Source organism: Rissa tridactyla, chromosome 18 (genome assembly GCF_028500815.1).
Source record: "Rissa tridactyla isolate bRisTri1 chromosome 18, bRisTri1.patW.cur.20221130, whole genome shotgun sequence".
NCBI classification, from domain to species: Eukaryota; Metazoa; Chordata; class Aves; order Charadriiformes; family Laridae; genus Rissa; species Rissa tridactyla.
This window is the reverse complement of record NC_071483.1, coordinates 1,902,840-1,919,229: the sequence shown is the minus strand read 5'-3', so window position 1 is coordinate 1,919,229 and position 16,390 is coordinate 1,902,840. Positions and strand designations below refer to the sequence as shown.

The 16,390-nt window shown below is 61.7% G+C and overlaps 1 protein-coding gene across 1 annotated transcript; it reads left to right on the top strand.

Annotated features, from left to right (window-relative positions):
* Positions 1-10,583: 10,583 nt before the first annotated feature.
* Positions 10,584-14,539, top strand: C18H1orf216 (chromosome 18 C1orf216 homolog). Its single transcript, XM_054224016.1, has 2 exons — positions 10,584-10,636; positions 12,049-14,539. Exon 2 carries the CDS (start codon positions 12,065-12,067, stop codon positions 12,905-12,907), a length of 843 nt encoding a protein of 280 aa, XP_054079991.1. The 5' UTR covers positions 10,584-10,636; positions 12,049-12,064; the 3' UTR covers positions 12,908-14,539.
* Positions 14,540-16,390: the final 1,851 nt, after the last annotated feature.

Sequence of the window (16,390 nt, the reverse complement as noted above, 5' to 3'; positions counted from 1 at the left end):
AAAATGCCCATCCCGGGCATGGGGGGGCCACACACCGAGCCCTGTGTCGCCCCCGGCATCTGTGCCCACGCATGGCCCCTGCTGCTGCGCCCGGGGCAGGGGGGGCAGCGGCTGCCACCAGTGCCTGTGGGGCAGGGGAAGAGCAGAGGGGGTGTCCCCCAGCTCCTGGCTCCTGCACCCCCCAAAAGGTGCCTGGGCAGAGCCACAGGGACCCCCTTGCTGGGGCTACAGCGGGATCTGGCTCTGCCCCGCAGGCTGCTCCACGGGTCCCCATGGGCGACTCTGGGGGTCCCCATGGGCAGCTCCGGGGGTCCCCGTGCCTCCTGCTCCCCAGGCGGGCTCAGCCCCCGAGCGTCTCCCGGGCACGGAGCAGGGCGAGCATCACTTTAGCACTTCCCCATGTCCCCCCGCCCCTTCCCCAAGTCGCTATGAATAAATCATTGTTTTATTAAAGAGAAGCAGCTGCTTTTTTTCTTCTTCTTTTTTTTTTTTTTTTTTTTGTGACACTCCATCCATACCCACGCGAGCCCTTTGGCACATGCTCGAACGCCAAAAGCCCCATTGAGGGCCCCTGAAGCATAGCAATTGATACACAGAGATCCCCAAATCCTATTCAGGGCCCGCTTTTCTGCACGAGCAGCCTCTAAACAGCTAATTCACTGCTCTTTTTGTCGCCAGGGTTAAGTGGTTAAGTGTGTGTGGATCCCATAAAAGGCCTTTACTCCATGAAAAGCTATATTTACATTGTAATCACCAAAGAACTGTTTAGGCGGTCAATAGCAGGGATAGAAAGGGGCAGCGGCGGCGGGGGCTCGGCGGCGTGCCCCTCACCTCTCCCGCTGATCCCCCCGGAGTAGGACTTTTGTGGGATTACGTCCCCCCGCGCCAGCTGCCGGGGGGCCGCGGGAGCCGACGCTCTTTGTCTCAGCGCGGAGCTGGGGACAGCCCAGGCACCCGCCGCGCATCCCCGCCATGGCACCCGGCATCCCGCATCCCGGTGGCCCCGGCCCCCACGGCAGGGATGGCACCTCGGGTTCCCGCCGGTCCGGGGGCCCATCCTGCACATTGGGGCCAGGGGCCGGGGCCAGCAGCGTGGGCAGGAGCCCCTCTCCCATCGCCATCCCTCCCGCATGAAGGGTCCAAGCCCCAATTACCCCATCATTAACTAACCTCCCGTCGTTATCAGCCAGGGCCTCCCCCGGTACCCCTCTGTGTGAAGTATGAGCTAAAATTATATCACTTTAACAAGATTAATTGAGCACAGCGAAGAATGGCACAAGCTAAATTAATTCACCGAGAGCGAGGCGAGGGCTTCCCTTTCCACCAGGAGCAATTTCCACATAATCAATTAGATGATGTTCCAACTGATATCCCCGTCGGGGAACGCGCCTGCTCTCCCCACGCGGGTGTGAATATTCATAACGGCTACAATTTAAGAGTAAATACAGTAGAAATCCCCCGGCTCCCCCTACAAGCCCCCCCCAGGTTTGTCCAGGAGGGACCAGCACCAGAACAGCCAGTGGGAATGGGATGCTGCATCCCACCAGGCACAGGGATAGGGATGGGGATGAGGGTGGGGATGGGCTGGGGATGAGGATGAGGATGAGGATGAGGATGGGGATGGGATGGGATGGGATGGGATGGGGGCGAGGATGAGGATGAGGATGAGGATGAGGATGGGGATGGGATGGGATGTGATGGGATGGGATGGGGATGGGGATGAAGATGGGGATGGGGATGAAGATGAGGATGGGGATGGGGATGGGGTAGGATGGGATGGGGATGAGGATGAGGATGCTGCCAGCCATATGCTGAGATCCCTGTTGGGAACAACTGCAACCCACACCGGTCCCACTGCACACCGTGCAGCGTGAGGTGGCCACAGCCCGTCAGACACTGCCACCAGCCCCTGGGTCAGTGTGGGGAACAGCAGGGAACACGTGCGCCATCAGTGGGTGCTCCCTTCCCCCTGCCATGTTTGTCTTGTCTGCTCCTGAAAAACGGAAATTAAAATGTTTTTATAGTTATCAATTACACACACCAACTTTTTCTGGTGCTTAGTGTGAGCTTTACGATAGAACAAGTTTATAAGTGTTTTACTGCACCCTCCAGCCCTATGGAAGCTGTAATTGCGAGGCTGAACAGGCTGGTCAAGCGGAGGAGGCAAATTTCCCCAGTGGGCAAAAGTCACCCCCCCACCCTCCATGGACGGGGGCTCTCGGCTCCAGGACGGCCTGGACGATAATTTTCCCCCGGCACGAGCCAGGACAGGGGTGCCTGGTGCCCCACGTGTCCCTGTGCCTGGCAGCACCGCGGCTCTTTCCAGCATCACCCTTTGCACTGGCAGCACGGCCGGAGCCTGCGGCACCGGCACCGGCACCGAGCCGTGGCCCTGCGTGGCCGAGCCGCTCACATCACTGCGGGGTTTTGTTTTCCTTCTGGTTTGGCTCCTGCCTGGATTTTTCAAAGGCTCTGGAGCAGCGAGCGCCCTTCCTCCCCCGGCCGGCGCACATTGTTCAAATTAGTGCCTAAATGAAAGGATATTGTTGGTTCCTGTTCGGAGATAATAACCTCGGTAGCAGAGGGAATTTCACCCATGCAGAGAGAATTTGCCGGGCTGTTCCTGCCTGGAGAGTCCCTCGCCAGGGTCCGTCTCGCCGGGACCCAAACAGGCTGATGGGAACGGACCCGCCAGGAAGCAGGGGTTTATCTTGGCATGCCGCTCTAATTGCTGAAAACTCTGCTTTCTGACCTCAAAAACGTGCCACTGCTCCCTGTCCGGTGCGGGGGCACCTGTGGCACGGCAGAGCCCGGCCGCGGCCGGGATTAGCACCGCAGACCAGCAGCTGCCGGCCGCCCGCTCACGTCATCCCTGCCGGAAAGTGCTCCTGTGCCCGAGTGCCCACGGGATTTTGGGTTTCCCTCTCGCTTTCCATCCCTCTGCCGTCTCTCATGGCTTGGGGACACTCAATCCCCTCGCCCTGCTGTGGAAAAGGAAGGAAGAGGAAGGAAAATGAACCCAGCCCGGGAATTCCAGTGTTTCTATTTTTACTAAAAAGCAGAGGATGTCAAGCATAAGGAAAACGTCCTTTTCGGTTCAAAAGGCGCTTTCTGCCGCAAAGGCCGTTTCTGCTGGGGGGGGCCCGGCCAGCGCCAGCACAAACCCAGCGACTCCCTGTGCCACACCGGGGCTGGCACCTCCGACGGGCCACCAGCATCGTCCCCGGTGGTGGCGTCCCTGGCAGCGCCGGTGGGAGCGTGCGGCTCGCAGTGACACAGGGACTGCGGCGGTGGCGGCACCCGCGTGGTGCCGGTGCCGGGAACACGGGGCGGTGGGAGGCCCCTGCGGGACCCCGCTCCTCGCAGCCGGTGCCGGCCAGATCCACACCCTGCGAGCAGAGCCCCCGTCCCACCTGGCTGCAACGTGGGCAGACGTTTAATTGTACACCCCCAATTTTAATTTTTTCAGCCAGTTTTGCTCTGATTGAATTTTAACAGATGTTTTGACTTGTTATAGGTGAAGCTGAAGGGAAAAAAAAAAACCCACCCCAAAGGGTTGTTTGATTAGAGCTTGTTCAAAGTTCTCCAGTGGGGCAGTTTCCACATCAGAAAATTCCGACTATGTGCAATCAAACATTTAATTTCCATGAAGGCAATATAAGATGATTTCTTCAGGTTAGAGTCTGTTACAGTTATTAATCAAAGCGGGGCAGCTGAAACGAAACCTTTTATCGAATATTGTGACAAAGGGATAAATTAAAGCATTTATGGAATGCATCAGATTTGTGTCCAAGACTGAAATTTCAAAAATCCTGAAGTTTTCTGCATTATGAAGTCCAAATGTGGAGCTTTGCTGTTTCAGGACAAGTGTGCAGCAGTTGGGGGGGTGCAGGGCGCCGCGGGGCCGGGACCCTTCTGCGGGGGCGCAGGGACGGTGCCGCCGCTGTGCTGCAGGACGGGGAGCAGCGTGGGACGGGGACGGCACGGCCCCGAGGGCTGGCACCCGCTGTTTGCAGCGTGGGTGTTGGCGAGGGCAACGGCACCGCCGTGCCTTCCCAACCACACGCTGAGCAGTAATCCAGAATCCGCGGGCATTCCTGCCTTTATTATATTAATTTTGAACCCGGAGCTCCCTGCCTGGAGCACCCTGGTGTCACGGGCTGCGAGCAGCCGGTGGCTGGGTCCGGCGTGGGCAGGAGACGGCCCAGGGATGCTCCAGCCGAGGAGCCCACGCTCAGAGCACGCAGCCGCGGATACCAACTGATGGGACAGATTTCCTTCAGCGCCGCTGCCCTGGCACAGCCCATGGATGGCGATCCCAGAAAAACGTATACGCTTAAATGCACGCAGGGATTTTCATCCCTCCCCAGGCAGATCCCTCCGATGGTGAACTTTGGTTGGAGCCAGACTCGGAGAGCCCCTGGGCTGGGCTCGGGATGTGGCCCATGGCCGGAGCAGACGCGGGGACCCCGAGGCAGGGACGCGTCCCGCGGCGCGGGGAGGTGACACCGAGGGGCAAAGCCGTGCAGAGCCACCAGCCAACGCAGCGAGCGCCGGTCCCTCCCCCTTCCTTCCCATTTCCCAAACAATTTCCTAATCAGACCTTTCTGTCTGGAGTTTATTAGTGATTCACAGGCCAAGAGGAAATGGTGATTTTTGGGTCCCGCTCTGATGGAAGGGGTGGAGCTGGCGTCAATATTCCCCTTTTGTAGCTCTGCAGCGGATAAACCCCAGAGGAAAGGTCTGCGGGACACCGGCTTCACTCTCTTGGCAGAGCACATTCCCCCGGACCAAGAGAAACCCTTTTTTGGGAGTTGGGAAAGCAGAGAGGAAAGAGGCTTCTCCCTGGGTGCGGGCGGGGGGCGAGGGGGGTCTCTCCCAGCCAGGTGACGGGGCTGTGTGTCCCAGGGACGGAGCCGGGTCCCCATCACCGATGGCTTGTCCCTCCGGCGGGAGGTTCACACCTCCACTGGGGTCTCTGGTCCCACAGCCCCTTCCTCAACCTCCTCCTCCTCCTCCTCCTCTCCCCAGTATCCCAACGCATCCCAAGGGCTGATCCTTGGGGCTGGGAGCTGCCGGGGGGAGCGGACTCCGACCTCCAGTCCCATGGATACCATCTGGCCTCTGTGGGATTCCCAGCTCCTCTGAAACCCAATCTGGCTGGGGATTCCTGGCATTTTTCACCAAATACAGCGCATCTGTCACTGCCTTTGATTCTGATTGAAATACAATTTGGTTTACAGGTAGATGGCAGTCAGCGGGACCAGCCCGGGCGCCGGGGCTGGGGGGCTGGGGAGTGAGGCTCGCCCAGATCCTCCCCCCTCCACCTCCTGCCCCTTCTCTTTGAGTGGTGGTTTCCCCAGAAAACCCCTTGGGGAATGCAGGCGATGGGATGCTGCACGCGCGGGCACTGCAGGGATGGGATGGGAATGGGGACAGGGACGGGGATGGAGCAGGGCCAGGCTGGCAGCGATGCTCAGCTCCCGCTTCGTCCCTCGAGGCTGGTGGCTTTGCCGGCCCCTCCCCGGAGAGGAGCCCCTGCACTTGCACAGCCCAGGGGTTGCTTTTCTTTCCCTCAGCCTACAAAAGTGACCAGGATCTACGAAAATAAGAGCATTGTTTTTAAATTTTGTGAGGCCAAGACGACAAGCCCTTTATAGCACCCTTCTCCTCCTCCTCCTCCCTCCATCACCACTCCGGACGTTCGGTTTTCCAGCCCCAACCCCGCAGTCACAGGGTAGCGTGATGGTCCCAGCGGCTCCTGGCCCCACCGGCAACATCAGTCCCGAAGCCCCTCGCAGCCAGGGACGTGGCACGGCCACGCAGCCCGAAGATGTCAGTCCATGGTGTCCCCCGTGCCCACGTCTTTGCCCGGCTGCCGGGCCCCGGTTCCCGCCGGGTGCTGGAAGAGCGGCTCCTCCGGGACCCCCTCGCCGCCCCCCCCATCATATTTACTCGAATGTGTTTACAATTACACCGAATGCCGAGCCGCCGGTGCCGCCGCAGCCGGGCCGAGTCAGCGGCAGGGCAGCGCGGGGTTGGAGGTCAGCACGCTGTTTACTTTAATTTCTCTGAGAGCTTTTTGGGAGATTTCCCTCCTCCGTTATTAAACTCAGATGAGCCGCTGGGGAGGTTAGGTCGCATGTGGTTCAGGGCACTTTTTTCTTTTGTAATTTTTTTTTGGCAATGTTTCACCCTTAACTCTTTCGGGACGGGTTCCCCCCCTCAGCACCGGGGTCCCGGGCTGGTGGGACGGTGGCTCCTGGGTGCCCGGGTGCTCTCGGCCACGAAGGCGCCCGGCCGAGCCCCTCCCAGCATCGCTGCGTGGCCGAGCACGGCCCCACCATGGCCATCGCCCCCGGCGTGCGCTGCCGGCACGGTGCCCCGTGCAGGACAGGGTAGGAGATGGGAACCGATGGGAGCCCAGGAAGGGGAAGAATGTGGAAATCTCCCAAAAAACATGTTTCATTTCCTTCTAAGCGCTCCAGCCTCCAGCCCACACGCCTCCCCCCGCACGCAGCCTCCCCCTGCACCAGCGCTCACTTGCTCTCCCAGCCCGAGTGCTGGTGCGCGCACGCCGGGCGTGCAGTGGGTGTGCGGTGGGTGTGCAGTGGGTGTGCAGTGAGCGTGCAGTGCGTGTGCAGTGGGCATGCAGTGGGTGTGCAGTGAGCGTGCAGTGCGTGTGCAGCGAGCGTGCAGTGAGCGTGCAGTGCGTGTGCAGTGCGTGTGCAGTGGGTGTGCAGTGAGCGTGCAGCGAGCGTGCAGCGAGCGTGCAGTGGGCGTGCAGTGGGCATGCAGTGAGTGTGCAGTGAGCGTGCAGTGGGCATGCAGTGGGTGTGCAGTGAGCGTGCAGTTCATGCACATGGGCACGCAGTGCGTGGGCGAGCATCGCTGTGCACGCTGGCCTGGGGAGCAAGGTCGCAGGGTCTCTGCCCTCGGGCAGGAGGAGGCAGCCCCTGCCTGGTGCCGAAGGCTCTTCCTCTCCCTCCGCCATCCCGGTTCCCCAACCCACCCCTCGCTGGGCAGCTTTCAGCTCCCCAGTGTCTCCTTCCCAGCAGAGAGGTCGGACACAGGGCTGACACCACGCAGGCACGGGGCCAAGCGTGAGGGCTTCTTCTGGGACCAATTTTGTTCGAATCCCGTGGCACGTTGCATGGGTTAGCGGGACACGCAGCAGATGAGAAGCAGCCTGCCCTGCGCATGGGGCGAATGTGGGGCGCCAGGCGCTGGGTTTGAGGACGATTTCCACCACAGGCAGTGCCGGGTCCCGTCTCCAGCGTTTCCCCGCAGCAGTGCCGTGTCTCTGCTGGTGCAAGGTCCCAGCGGCCATGAAGTCCCTGGGTGCCAGGGGGTTCCTGTGGCCAGGACGCCTGCTGAGCCCAGGGGAAGGGTGCTGCATCCAGGGTCCCAGGGACCTGCTTTGCTGGAGGAATCTGGTGTCAGTGCCCTCTGCAGTGGCTCTGGTGGGTCACCCCCGCACTCTTCTCCCCTCTGAGCCCCACGGTGCACTGTGCTTATCTCGCCTGGGACGCCCAGCTCCGAAACCCCAGCACACCATGCCCTGCGCTTGGTCTTCTTAAATTATTTTTAATTTCCTGGAGGGAGAGTTTTTAATTTATTTCTGGAACAAAGCAGGGGAAGTGGAAGGGAAGACGACTTTGAAATCCATCACTAAGCCCCCTCCACCTCCAAATCTTCTCTTTCCCCCTGTCCCAGCCCAGCCTCCCCGTGTCCCTGCGTCCCCTCTGTCCTGCGCCCCAAGCTGGGGTCCCCCGCTGCCGTCCCCGCTGGCAGAGTCCTCGGGGCGGGGGGCAGCTGGGGCTGAGGGGCCGGCTGGTTCGCAGGGAAACGGAGCTGTTTTCATTGCAAGCAGCAAATCCCTCTGGTCTCCATCAGATACAGCTAATCCTGGGGCTGGGGGTGCTGGGCTGAACCTGAGCTGCACCAGTGCAAAACCAGCCCCGGCGAGACAGACCCTGCAGCCGCTGCTCCCGGCCCCCTCCGTGAACCCGGCACCCACCCGGCTCGCGCCAAGGCTGGCATTTTGGGGAGGAACCCCCAAAATGGAGGTTCCTGCCAGCAGCAGCGACGCCGGGGCTGATGCGCAGCAGGTTTGAGCAGGATCCGGCACGTCCGCACCCACCGGCCCCGTGGGAATTCCTGGGGTGGGGATGAGGAAAGCCAAGAGAGGAGCAAACCCCACTCCTGCCCCGCGAGCCAAACCGCAGCTGGACTTCCATCTTCCTTCTGCTCATTGAAATCTAAACCCATGATGAAAAAAGGCCTGTTTCAGCTGTGCCTCCTCTCAGTAAACCAGAGGAGAAGGTCCCTGAATGGATGAAACCTTCCTCCTCGCTCTCAGTGACGAATATTTAGCTTTGCTTTGAGTTCAGGCCCCTGATGGGAGTGACACACAAGCCAGCACGAAGACGCAAACACTCAGCTCAAGGCAACGCAGAGCGGAGCCCATTGTTTGCCCAAATGCTATTTTCTTTCCTGCCCATTCACAGACGCGTCTGAGCCAGTTTCTGCCTTTCCTGTGTGACAGGAAGGTTTTGTTTCTTCAGTCTCGGGCTCTCCGAGGAGCAGTGCTGCAGCCTGAGCACCCCAGTTACAGCTCTCGGTCCCACCCCACCGATTCCTGGTCGATGGAGGTGTGGAAGCCTTCGGGGCTGGAGGAGCCAGGAGCAGGAACGGCTGCCTAGGGGTCTGTCAGGCAGATGGGAAGTTAAAAGAACTTACTTATCACTTATTAGTGTTATTCCAGTGCTCCAAACCCTTGCGATGTCATGGAAGAACATCAGCTCTCGGCGTTTCTCCCCCACATCCCACCTCCAACAGTCCAGAGCTTTGGAGAGGATCTTCATCCACCCTGAAACCCCCTTCATCCCCTCCTTCCTCCTCCTCGGGGGGGGCAAGGGGTGCCGAGCCCTGGGTGAGATTCACTTTGGATGGGGCGGGCTTTACCTGCGGAGCCCATGGGGTGACGGCGCTGTGTTCATGCCACGTCTATCCCAGCGCTGCCACGGGATGCTGGTGAAGATCAATCACACTGGGTGGACCCCGCAGGAGATGGGAACATCCCTGCTTGGGGCAGCTCTGCGGGTAACAGGGTGTCTGTGACACCCCGGCTGCCCCTGCCCTGGCTCCCAGCCCCAGGCCACCGGCCTTGCCGCCGCGTGGTGCATCTCCCTCCGGCCCCACAAAGCCTCTTTATCTCCCAAAACACTCATGGTGCTTCATGTGACCCCCGGTGCCATCCCGGCACTCGTGGGAGCCATTTGATGTTGCTGAGCCTTTTCCTTTCCCAGCGCACAGACACCCCAGCTCTGCGCGAGGGGAATAAAGGCCCCATTGAGAGCATGGGTCCCGCCAGCCCCCCCAACCCCATGGGGACCTGCTGAGGCTCACGGGACCAATGGGGCAGGGGCTGGGAAGGAGTCAGTGTGTCCGAACCCCACGGGATGCACCCACACGCACCCAGCCTGGCGCACGGCTCCGCTCCCACGCTGGGGCTGTGGGTGGCGGGAGGGCTCCAGCCCATGGGCCCCCTGCCCCCTCCGAGCCTCTCCTGCCCTTTTCCCTGGGCTGACACAGGTGGAATCATAGTGTCACAGAATGGTTCAGGTTGGAAGGGACCTTAAAGATCATCTCGTTCCACCCCCCCGCCCTGGGCAGGGACACCTCCCACCAGCCCAGGTTGCTCCAAGCCCCGTCCAACCTGGCCTTGAACCCCTCCAGGGATGGGGCAGCCACAGCTTCTCTGGGCAACCTGGGCCAGGGGCTCACCACCCTCACAGCCAAGGATTTCTTCCTGAGATCTCATCTAAATCTCCCCTTTCAGTATAAACCTGTTCCCCCTCACCCTATGGCTCCCCTCCCTGATCCAGAGTCCCTCCCCATCTCTCCTGGAGCCCCTTTAGGGACTGGAAGGGGCTCCAAGGTCTCCCCGGAGCCTTCTCTTCTTCAGGCTGAACCCCCCCAGCTCTCTCAGCCTGTCCCCACAGCAGAGGGGCTCCAGCCCTCCCAGCATCTCCTCTGACCCCGCTCCAACAGCTCCGTGTCCTTCTCATGTTGGTGCCCCAGGGCTGGACACAGTACTCCAGGTGGGGCTCACCCCAGAGCGGAGCAGAGGGGCAGAATCCCCCCCCTCGCCCTGCTGCCCACGCTGCCGGGGATGCAGCAAGCGTTGAACTTCATGATGTTGGCATGAGCCCACCTCCCCAGCCTGCCCAGCTCCCTCTGGATGGCATCCTGCCCCTCCAGTGTGTCGACGCAGCTTGGTGTCATCTCCCATGGGATGCTACGGATGAATGTAGAGGCCCGGCACGTACAGATAGATAGATATGTACGTATATATTTATATATAGGTGTGCGTGCAGGGTGGAGGCGGCGGGCCGGCCCCGGGAACAGCGGGTAGCTCCGTCCCCCCCCCGCAGCATCCCGGGGGCGGCGGGGACCCGTGCGGGTGCGGGACCGGCGGGCAGCCCCATCTCCCCGTCCCGTCCCCCCCGCAGCATCCCGGGGGCGGCGGTGGCGCTCGGAAGTGCGGCCGTGGCGCCTCCCCACGCGGGGTGGCTTCCGCTCCCACCCGCGGCGGCGGCGGCGGCGGCGGCGGAGCGGGCCCGGGGCAGCGGTGAGTGCGGGGCCGGGGCCAGGGCGGGAGCGGGGCGCGGTGGGGGCCGGGGCGGGCTCGGGGGGTGGCAGCCCCCCATCTCCTCCCCGCGGTTCCCGGGCGCGGTGCGGATGCGGGCGGGGGGACCCGCCGCCGCTTCTCCCCGCCGGCGTTCGGGGAGGGGGGGGGGGATGTCTGCGGGTGCGGGGCCGCTCCTCGGCTCCCCCCCACCCCGGGGGCTGCGCATCCTCCCACGGGGCATCCTCCCACGGGGTGGAGCGGGCTGATGGCGCAAATGGCCGGTGTCATTTGAGGGGGGGGGGGCGGTGTCTTTTGGAGGGGGGTCGGTGTCTTAGGGGGGCCTGCAGTGCATGGTCCCGGGGTTCCAGGCCTTCGGGACCCCCGGGCCACTCCCAGGCTTTCGCCCTCCTCCCTCTGGTGCCATCCTCGCCCTTGCAAACAGCACTCGTGGGTCTGAGCTCTCCTAACCCCCGCCATCCTGGGTGCCGCAGGGCACCGCCAGCCCTGGGGTGCGCAGCCGAGAGGGTGGCAGCTGGGGGGGTACATCTCCACGGCTCTTCCCTGCCCCTGGCTGGGGCCATGGTACTGCTACGGCCCGTGTCCCACACCCCGAGCTGGCCACGCTGCGCCCTGGACCCCTCCGGCCTCTTCGCTGCTTTCCAGGGGTGAAACTGGGGCATTCAATGGGTTTTCCTTCATGCAGTTCCTGTGGGCACGTCCTTGCTGGGGGAGAGCTCAGAGATGGGCTCTCAATGCCAGTGACCCAGCAAGAAATGCTGGGTGAACCTGAGAAATGCTGGGAGAACCTTTCCTTTCCCGATCCCGTCTGCTCCCTCTCTGCTCCCTGCAGAGAAGGACGCGGCCTGGCGGGGTTACCAGTCTGGGCACTGGTGGAGACCAGACCCGACCCACAGCCTGCCCGAGGAGTGATGGCAGAGTTTGTGCAGAGGAGACCGGGCAGTCTCACCTGCTTAAATACATCTTATTGCTGTTGGAAAAGCATCTCCTTCCAAGCCAACCTCTACCAGCACTGGGAGAATTGCTGCTACCGCGCGCTCGAGAGTGTGCCGGCCGCATGCCGGCGCCCTGCGATGCCTCCAACAGTCACCGCAGGGGACCCACGGGAGCGTGGGTTTGGGCTGGAGCTTGCAGGGAGGAGAGATGGGTGGGGGGTGCCCGCCCCGAGCTTCTGCACCAGGTGAGAAGTTCTCCCTGGGTGATGCTGCCTGGGGACAAGCTGAGAGCGGTGGCCAAACGCCGGGCAAGGATGAGCCCATGACTTGGGCTCCGTAGCTTTAAACAGAGGCACACAAAGTAAGGGAGCATTTTATCTCGCTGTAGGTGGTGTGAGTTCTGGTTGTGCCAGCCCGCGTGCCCCGCAGACGCGTTACAGCCCTGCCTCTCTCTTGCAGGCAGGAGACCGGCAAGATGTTTGCCATCTGCCCGCCGGGTGTCCCGGCGAACGCCCCGTTCCGACAGGGCCGGGGGGGCCCGGCGCTGGGCATGGCCGTCCCAGGGGCTGGCTGCGGGCAGGACTCCAACTCCAACTTCGTGGGAGAGGTGTGTGACAGCAACGAGAACTGGAGCCAGCCAGCGCCGGCGTCCCCGCCGGAGGAGGGCTCCAGCCGGAGCGAAAACACCACAAATCCGTCCGATAATCTGCTGTTATTAATGCAGAGACAGATGGCCCAGGGCCGGCTTAGGGATGCCGCCCCGAGCCTGGGTGCCACGCGGCTGCATCTCCCCGAGCCGGGGGTGCGCAGCCCCCCCGAGGGAGCCGAGGTTGGCGGGACAGGGGGCCAAAACGCCGCCGCCGAGGAGCCGGCCGAAGGATGCGGCAAGCCCCCGAGCTCCCCCGCGGAGGACAACGGCTATGCCAGCAGCTCCCTCAGCATCGACAGCCCCGACAGCGCCTGCGGGAGCGCCTGGGACCCTCCCGCCACCGCCCTCCGCCCCGGGAGCCCACCCCAGCCGGGGGAGGCCGAGCCCGAGCCGGGGACCCTCTTCCCAGCACTGGCAGAGGCCGTGCAGCACCTGCAGGACAAGGAGCGCTTCAAGGAGCGGGAGAAGGAGAAGCACCACATCCAGCTGGTGATGTACCGGCGCTTGGCCCTGCTGCGCTGGATCCACGGCCTCCAGCAGAAAGTCGTGGACCAGCAGAACCGGCTGCAGGAGAGTTTTGACACCATCCTGGATAACCGCAAGGAGCTCATCCGCTGCATGCAGCACGGCCCGGCGTGTCCCGCCGGCACGGCCACCCCCAGCCCCTGACGTGCCGCTGGCGTGGCCCAGTCCCAGCCCTCACCCTCCCGGCCGGCGCGGGGCTGGCTGGTGGCATCTCGGTGCCACACGCTGATGCAGAGCACTCGCCGGGCGCTGGGGTGCCCACCCTGCCCCTTCCCATCTCTCTCCAGCGTAGCTGAGGGTCCCCGAAGCATCCATCTCAATTTTCCCTCTGCATGGGAGCTCGTCGTGTCCCACCAGCCTGGGGACCGTGGCACACGGGGCTGGGTAGACCTCAGGACCTTGTGGTTTGCTGAGCCTGGAGTGACGAAGCTCGTCTTTTACATCTAATTTATGGTCAGCGAAGCTTTTAAACATACCTGGGCAAAGCCTTCAGCACGTGCTTGGGCACCAGCACAAAGCTCATGTCATCCCCCGCATTGCGCCCGCACCGGTGCGCCCGTTTGGAAACAGCCCAGCCAGCGCTCAGCATCGCTCCTGCGTTCGGTGGGGGCAAAGTGTCCCGAGCTGTTCCCCGGGACTCGCCCCGCTGCACCGCCTGATGGGGCACCTGCAAAAGCTTCGCAGATAAGATCTAAACTCATGCAGAGAGATGGGGAGAGAGAGAAAAAAAAACATTCTGAAGAGTGACTTCAGAATGCTTAAAAACAAATTTAAGTGTCAACTGATTCAAATCCAATATATTTTTCTTTCAGATTCAGTATTAGAAAAGAGTTAATTTAGATTTTTCCTTACAGCCACTATGTATATATGCACATCTGTCTGTCGTGGGAGATGCTTTAACACGGTGCATGATCAGGAAGCTGCTTGCAAACTTGTGCTGTTGGTGTTTGTATTAATTTATCATTTGAAAGCAAAGAGAGTGTTTTTTTCTAATCTACATTTTTTCCAGCAATGGACTGCATGCAGAATACAAAGAAAAGTCGTCTTAAATAGAGATTAAAAAGGAGACGCTGTGTGTGTTTGCTGTGTTTGACTCCGTGTGAACGTGGCGTGCTCTGTTGAAGTTGCTGATGTGGCAGGAGCGCAGCGGGGCGGTTTCGCTGGGAGGCGAGGGCTGAGCCTGCCCTGGACGACTGCGCGAAGCCAGGCACTAATTGCACGTCTCGTCTGCGACAGGAGGGTGAGGAGCGATGTCAGAGGTGCTGTATCCCCAGCCAAACTCCTTCCTGCCGCCGGTCGCAGGAGTGGAGCCGAGAGGCGGCCGGGACCCCGCTCTGGTGCCAGGAGCAGCGTGTGGCCAGCGGAACGGCACGGCCGGTAGCCTGGGCAGATCCCAGCCTCACCCACCGCCAGATGCTACTGCACCCCGAATAAACCACCATGGCCGAGCGCGGCAGCGGGGCCGGGGCTGCACCGAGCCTCCTGCCGTCCCGTCCCGCAACGGGCACAGCCGGGCTCTGCTGCCGCCTGGGGCTGCTGCCGCCGGTAGGTAAAATATGGATCTCTGTAAAATTCCACTTCTGAAAAGGATGTTTTTTTGGTCCACTGGGCTCAAAGCGACCTGTGCCACTCTCTGCCCCCAGCGCTGGGGCCAGAGGAGTCCAGCAGCGTCCCGGCAAGGCTCGCGCTGCCTCGCTGCCCTCCCGCTCGCTCATCTCCAGCGCCGGTGTCATATCCCAGCCCTGTGATCGTGGGCATGTCGCACACCTTAACGAATAAAAGCCTTGCAGGTGAAAGCGCAGCGCCCCGGGTGGATTTGTTCCTGCGTGGCCCCTGACAAGCCTGCCGGGCGTGCAGCGCGGGGAGCAGCCGCCCGAGTTCGCCGCCGGAGCGCGGGCGAGCGGCAGGTTGATGTCCTGGCACCCTCCTCCCGTCCCTGCATCCCTGGGCGACGCGCTGGGACAACTCCAGCGGTTCATCCCTGCTCGATTTAAACGCCGTTTTAGCTTTTACAAACGGCGGTGTGACGCTCCTCCCGTCTCTCCCCGTGGCCGTGGGGCGGCGTGTGGCGGGGAGCCAGCGCCGGGGGTGCAGGATTTACCCCCCCTCCCCGCCCCGGGAGAGCCTGGTGGAAGTCGGGGGGAGCGGATTCCCCGGGCAGCCCCCGCCCTGCCGCGCTGATGGGGACGGCAGATAAAAACACCTGAGTATTGACCCAAAGGTGACTTCGCCTCAGGCCTTGCAGAGATTAACTAGAGATGAAAAACCCAAACTGCAGCAGGCCTTTGAACCTTCCTTCACCTTTTTTCTACCCCCCACCTCCCCCGGCCCCCCCTTCCTGCTTCTCCTTTACAGCCCCTGAATCTGTGGGAATTCCGGGATGCAATAGCGCCTTTTGCAGGGGCTGGGTTAGCAATTCAGGAAGGGCAGAGCGGCTGCATTTTTCTGTCCTCATACGTGCCCTGCAGCTGGGGCTACCAGGAGGTTGGTCCTCAGCCCTCCGGGACACGCGGGGGCGTGCGGGGGCTCGGGTACGGGCCGTGTCCCACCTGGGCTGCTGCCCACAGAGCTCCGGCAGGTTCAGGGGAATGCGAGACCTCCCAGCCCCGCAGAGAGACCGAGCGATTCTCTGTTTATCTTGGTCAAATGCTTTACACAAATAATTATTTCCAAGGTAAATATTGTGAAAATCCAGATTATTTGCTCAAGAAATGAAAGAATAACTGCGGGAGCACATCAAAGTGGCGGATCTGCTCCGTGAGCGAGAGGCTTCCTCCTCAGTTATTGGGAGCCCCGATGCTTCTGCCCCCGGAGCTGGTTTGCGATGGCCAGCGCTGATTTGCAAAATCAACTTCAGACAGAGTTTTTTCCACCCCCAGCTCCGGTGCCCAAATGAGATTTGGGAATTAATTAAAAACCCGACCAACCGAAGGCGAGGGGGGGGGGAAACAATAAAGACACAAAGAGCTGCAGGGCTGAGCCCGGGCCAGCCTGGGGGGAGCCGGGACCCCGCTCTGTCCCCGGGCACTTGCACCCCGGGGGGCTGTAACGCTGCAACCCCTCCCTGCGCCCAGCGCTCAGCCCCCTCTGCGGGGACAGGTCCAGCCCTGCGCAGGATGGGTGCAATGGGCTGGGGATGGGGACAGGGATGGGGGACATCCCTGGGACAGGGATGCGCCCGAGGACCACACCAGGGATGTCTCCATCCTCAGGGATTTCCAAGCCCCGGTGAATAAGAGGCTGGATTCTCAGCTCACAGAGGGGTAAGGCAGCTCTTGTGGGGGCTCCGAGGAGATGCTCCAGCTCCAAACCCCCCCCGCCAGGTCATTGGGAAGACTGAGCATCGCCAGCGGGGTCTGGATCAGGCCGTTGTGCGGGGATGGGAGAAGCGAGGGGCCACCTCGGGGCTGGGGCTCGCACGTGCTCGCTGCCCCGGCACACGGTGGGGGGGACGAGCTGCGGACCCCGGGGCGCGGGAGCTTGAATTTCCATGCACGGCAGATGGGGCCCTTTGTTTTTAAGGACTCCTCTGAAAGTTTATTGTTATTATTACATTAAATCCCTGTAACACTGGACTGGTTTTACTGCACAAAGCAAGATTTGGCAAACGTTGCCTTTCTTTGAAAG

Coding starts and splice junctions, on each gene's coding strand:
- C18H1orf216 (XM_054224016.1), top strand. CDS start 12,065: ATGTTTGCCATCTGCCCGCCGGGTGTCCCGGCGAACGCCCCGTTCCGA.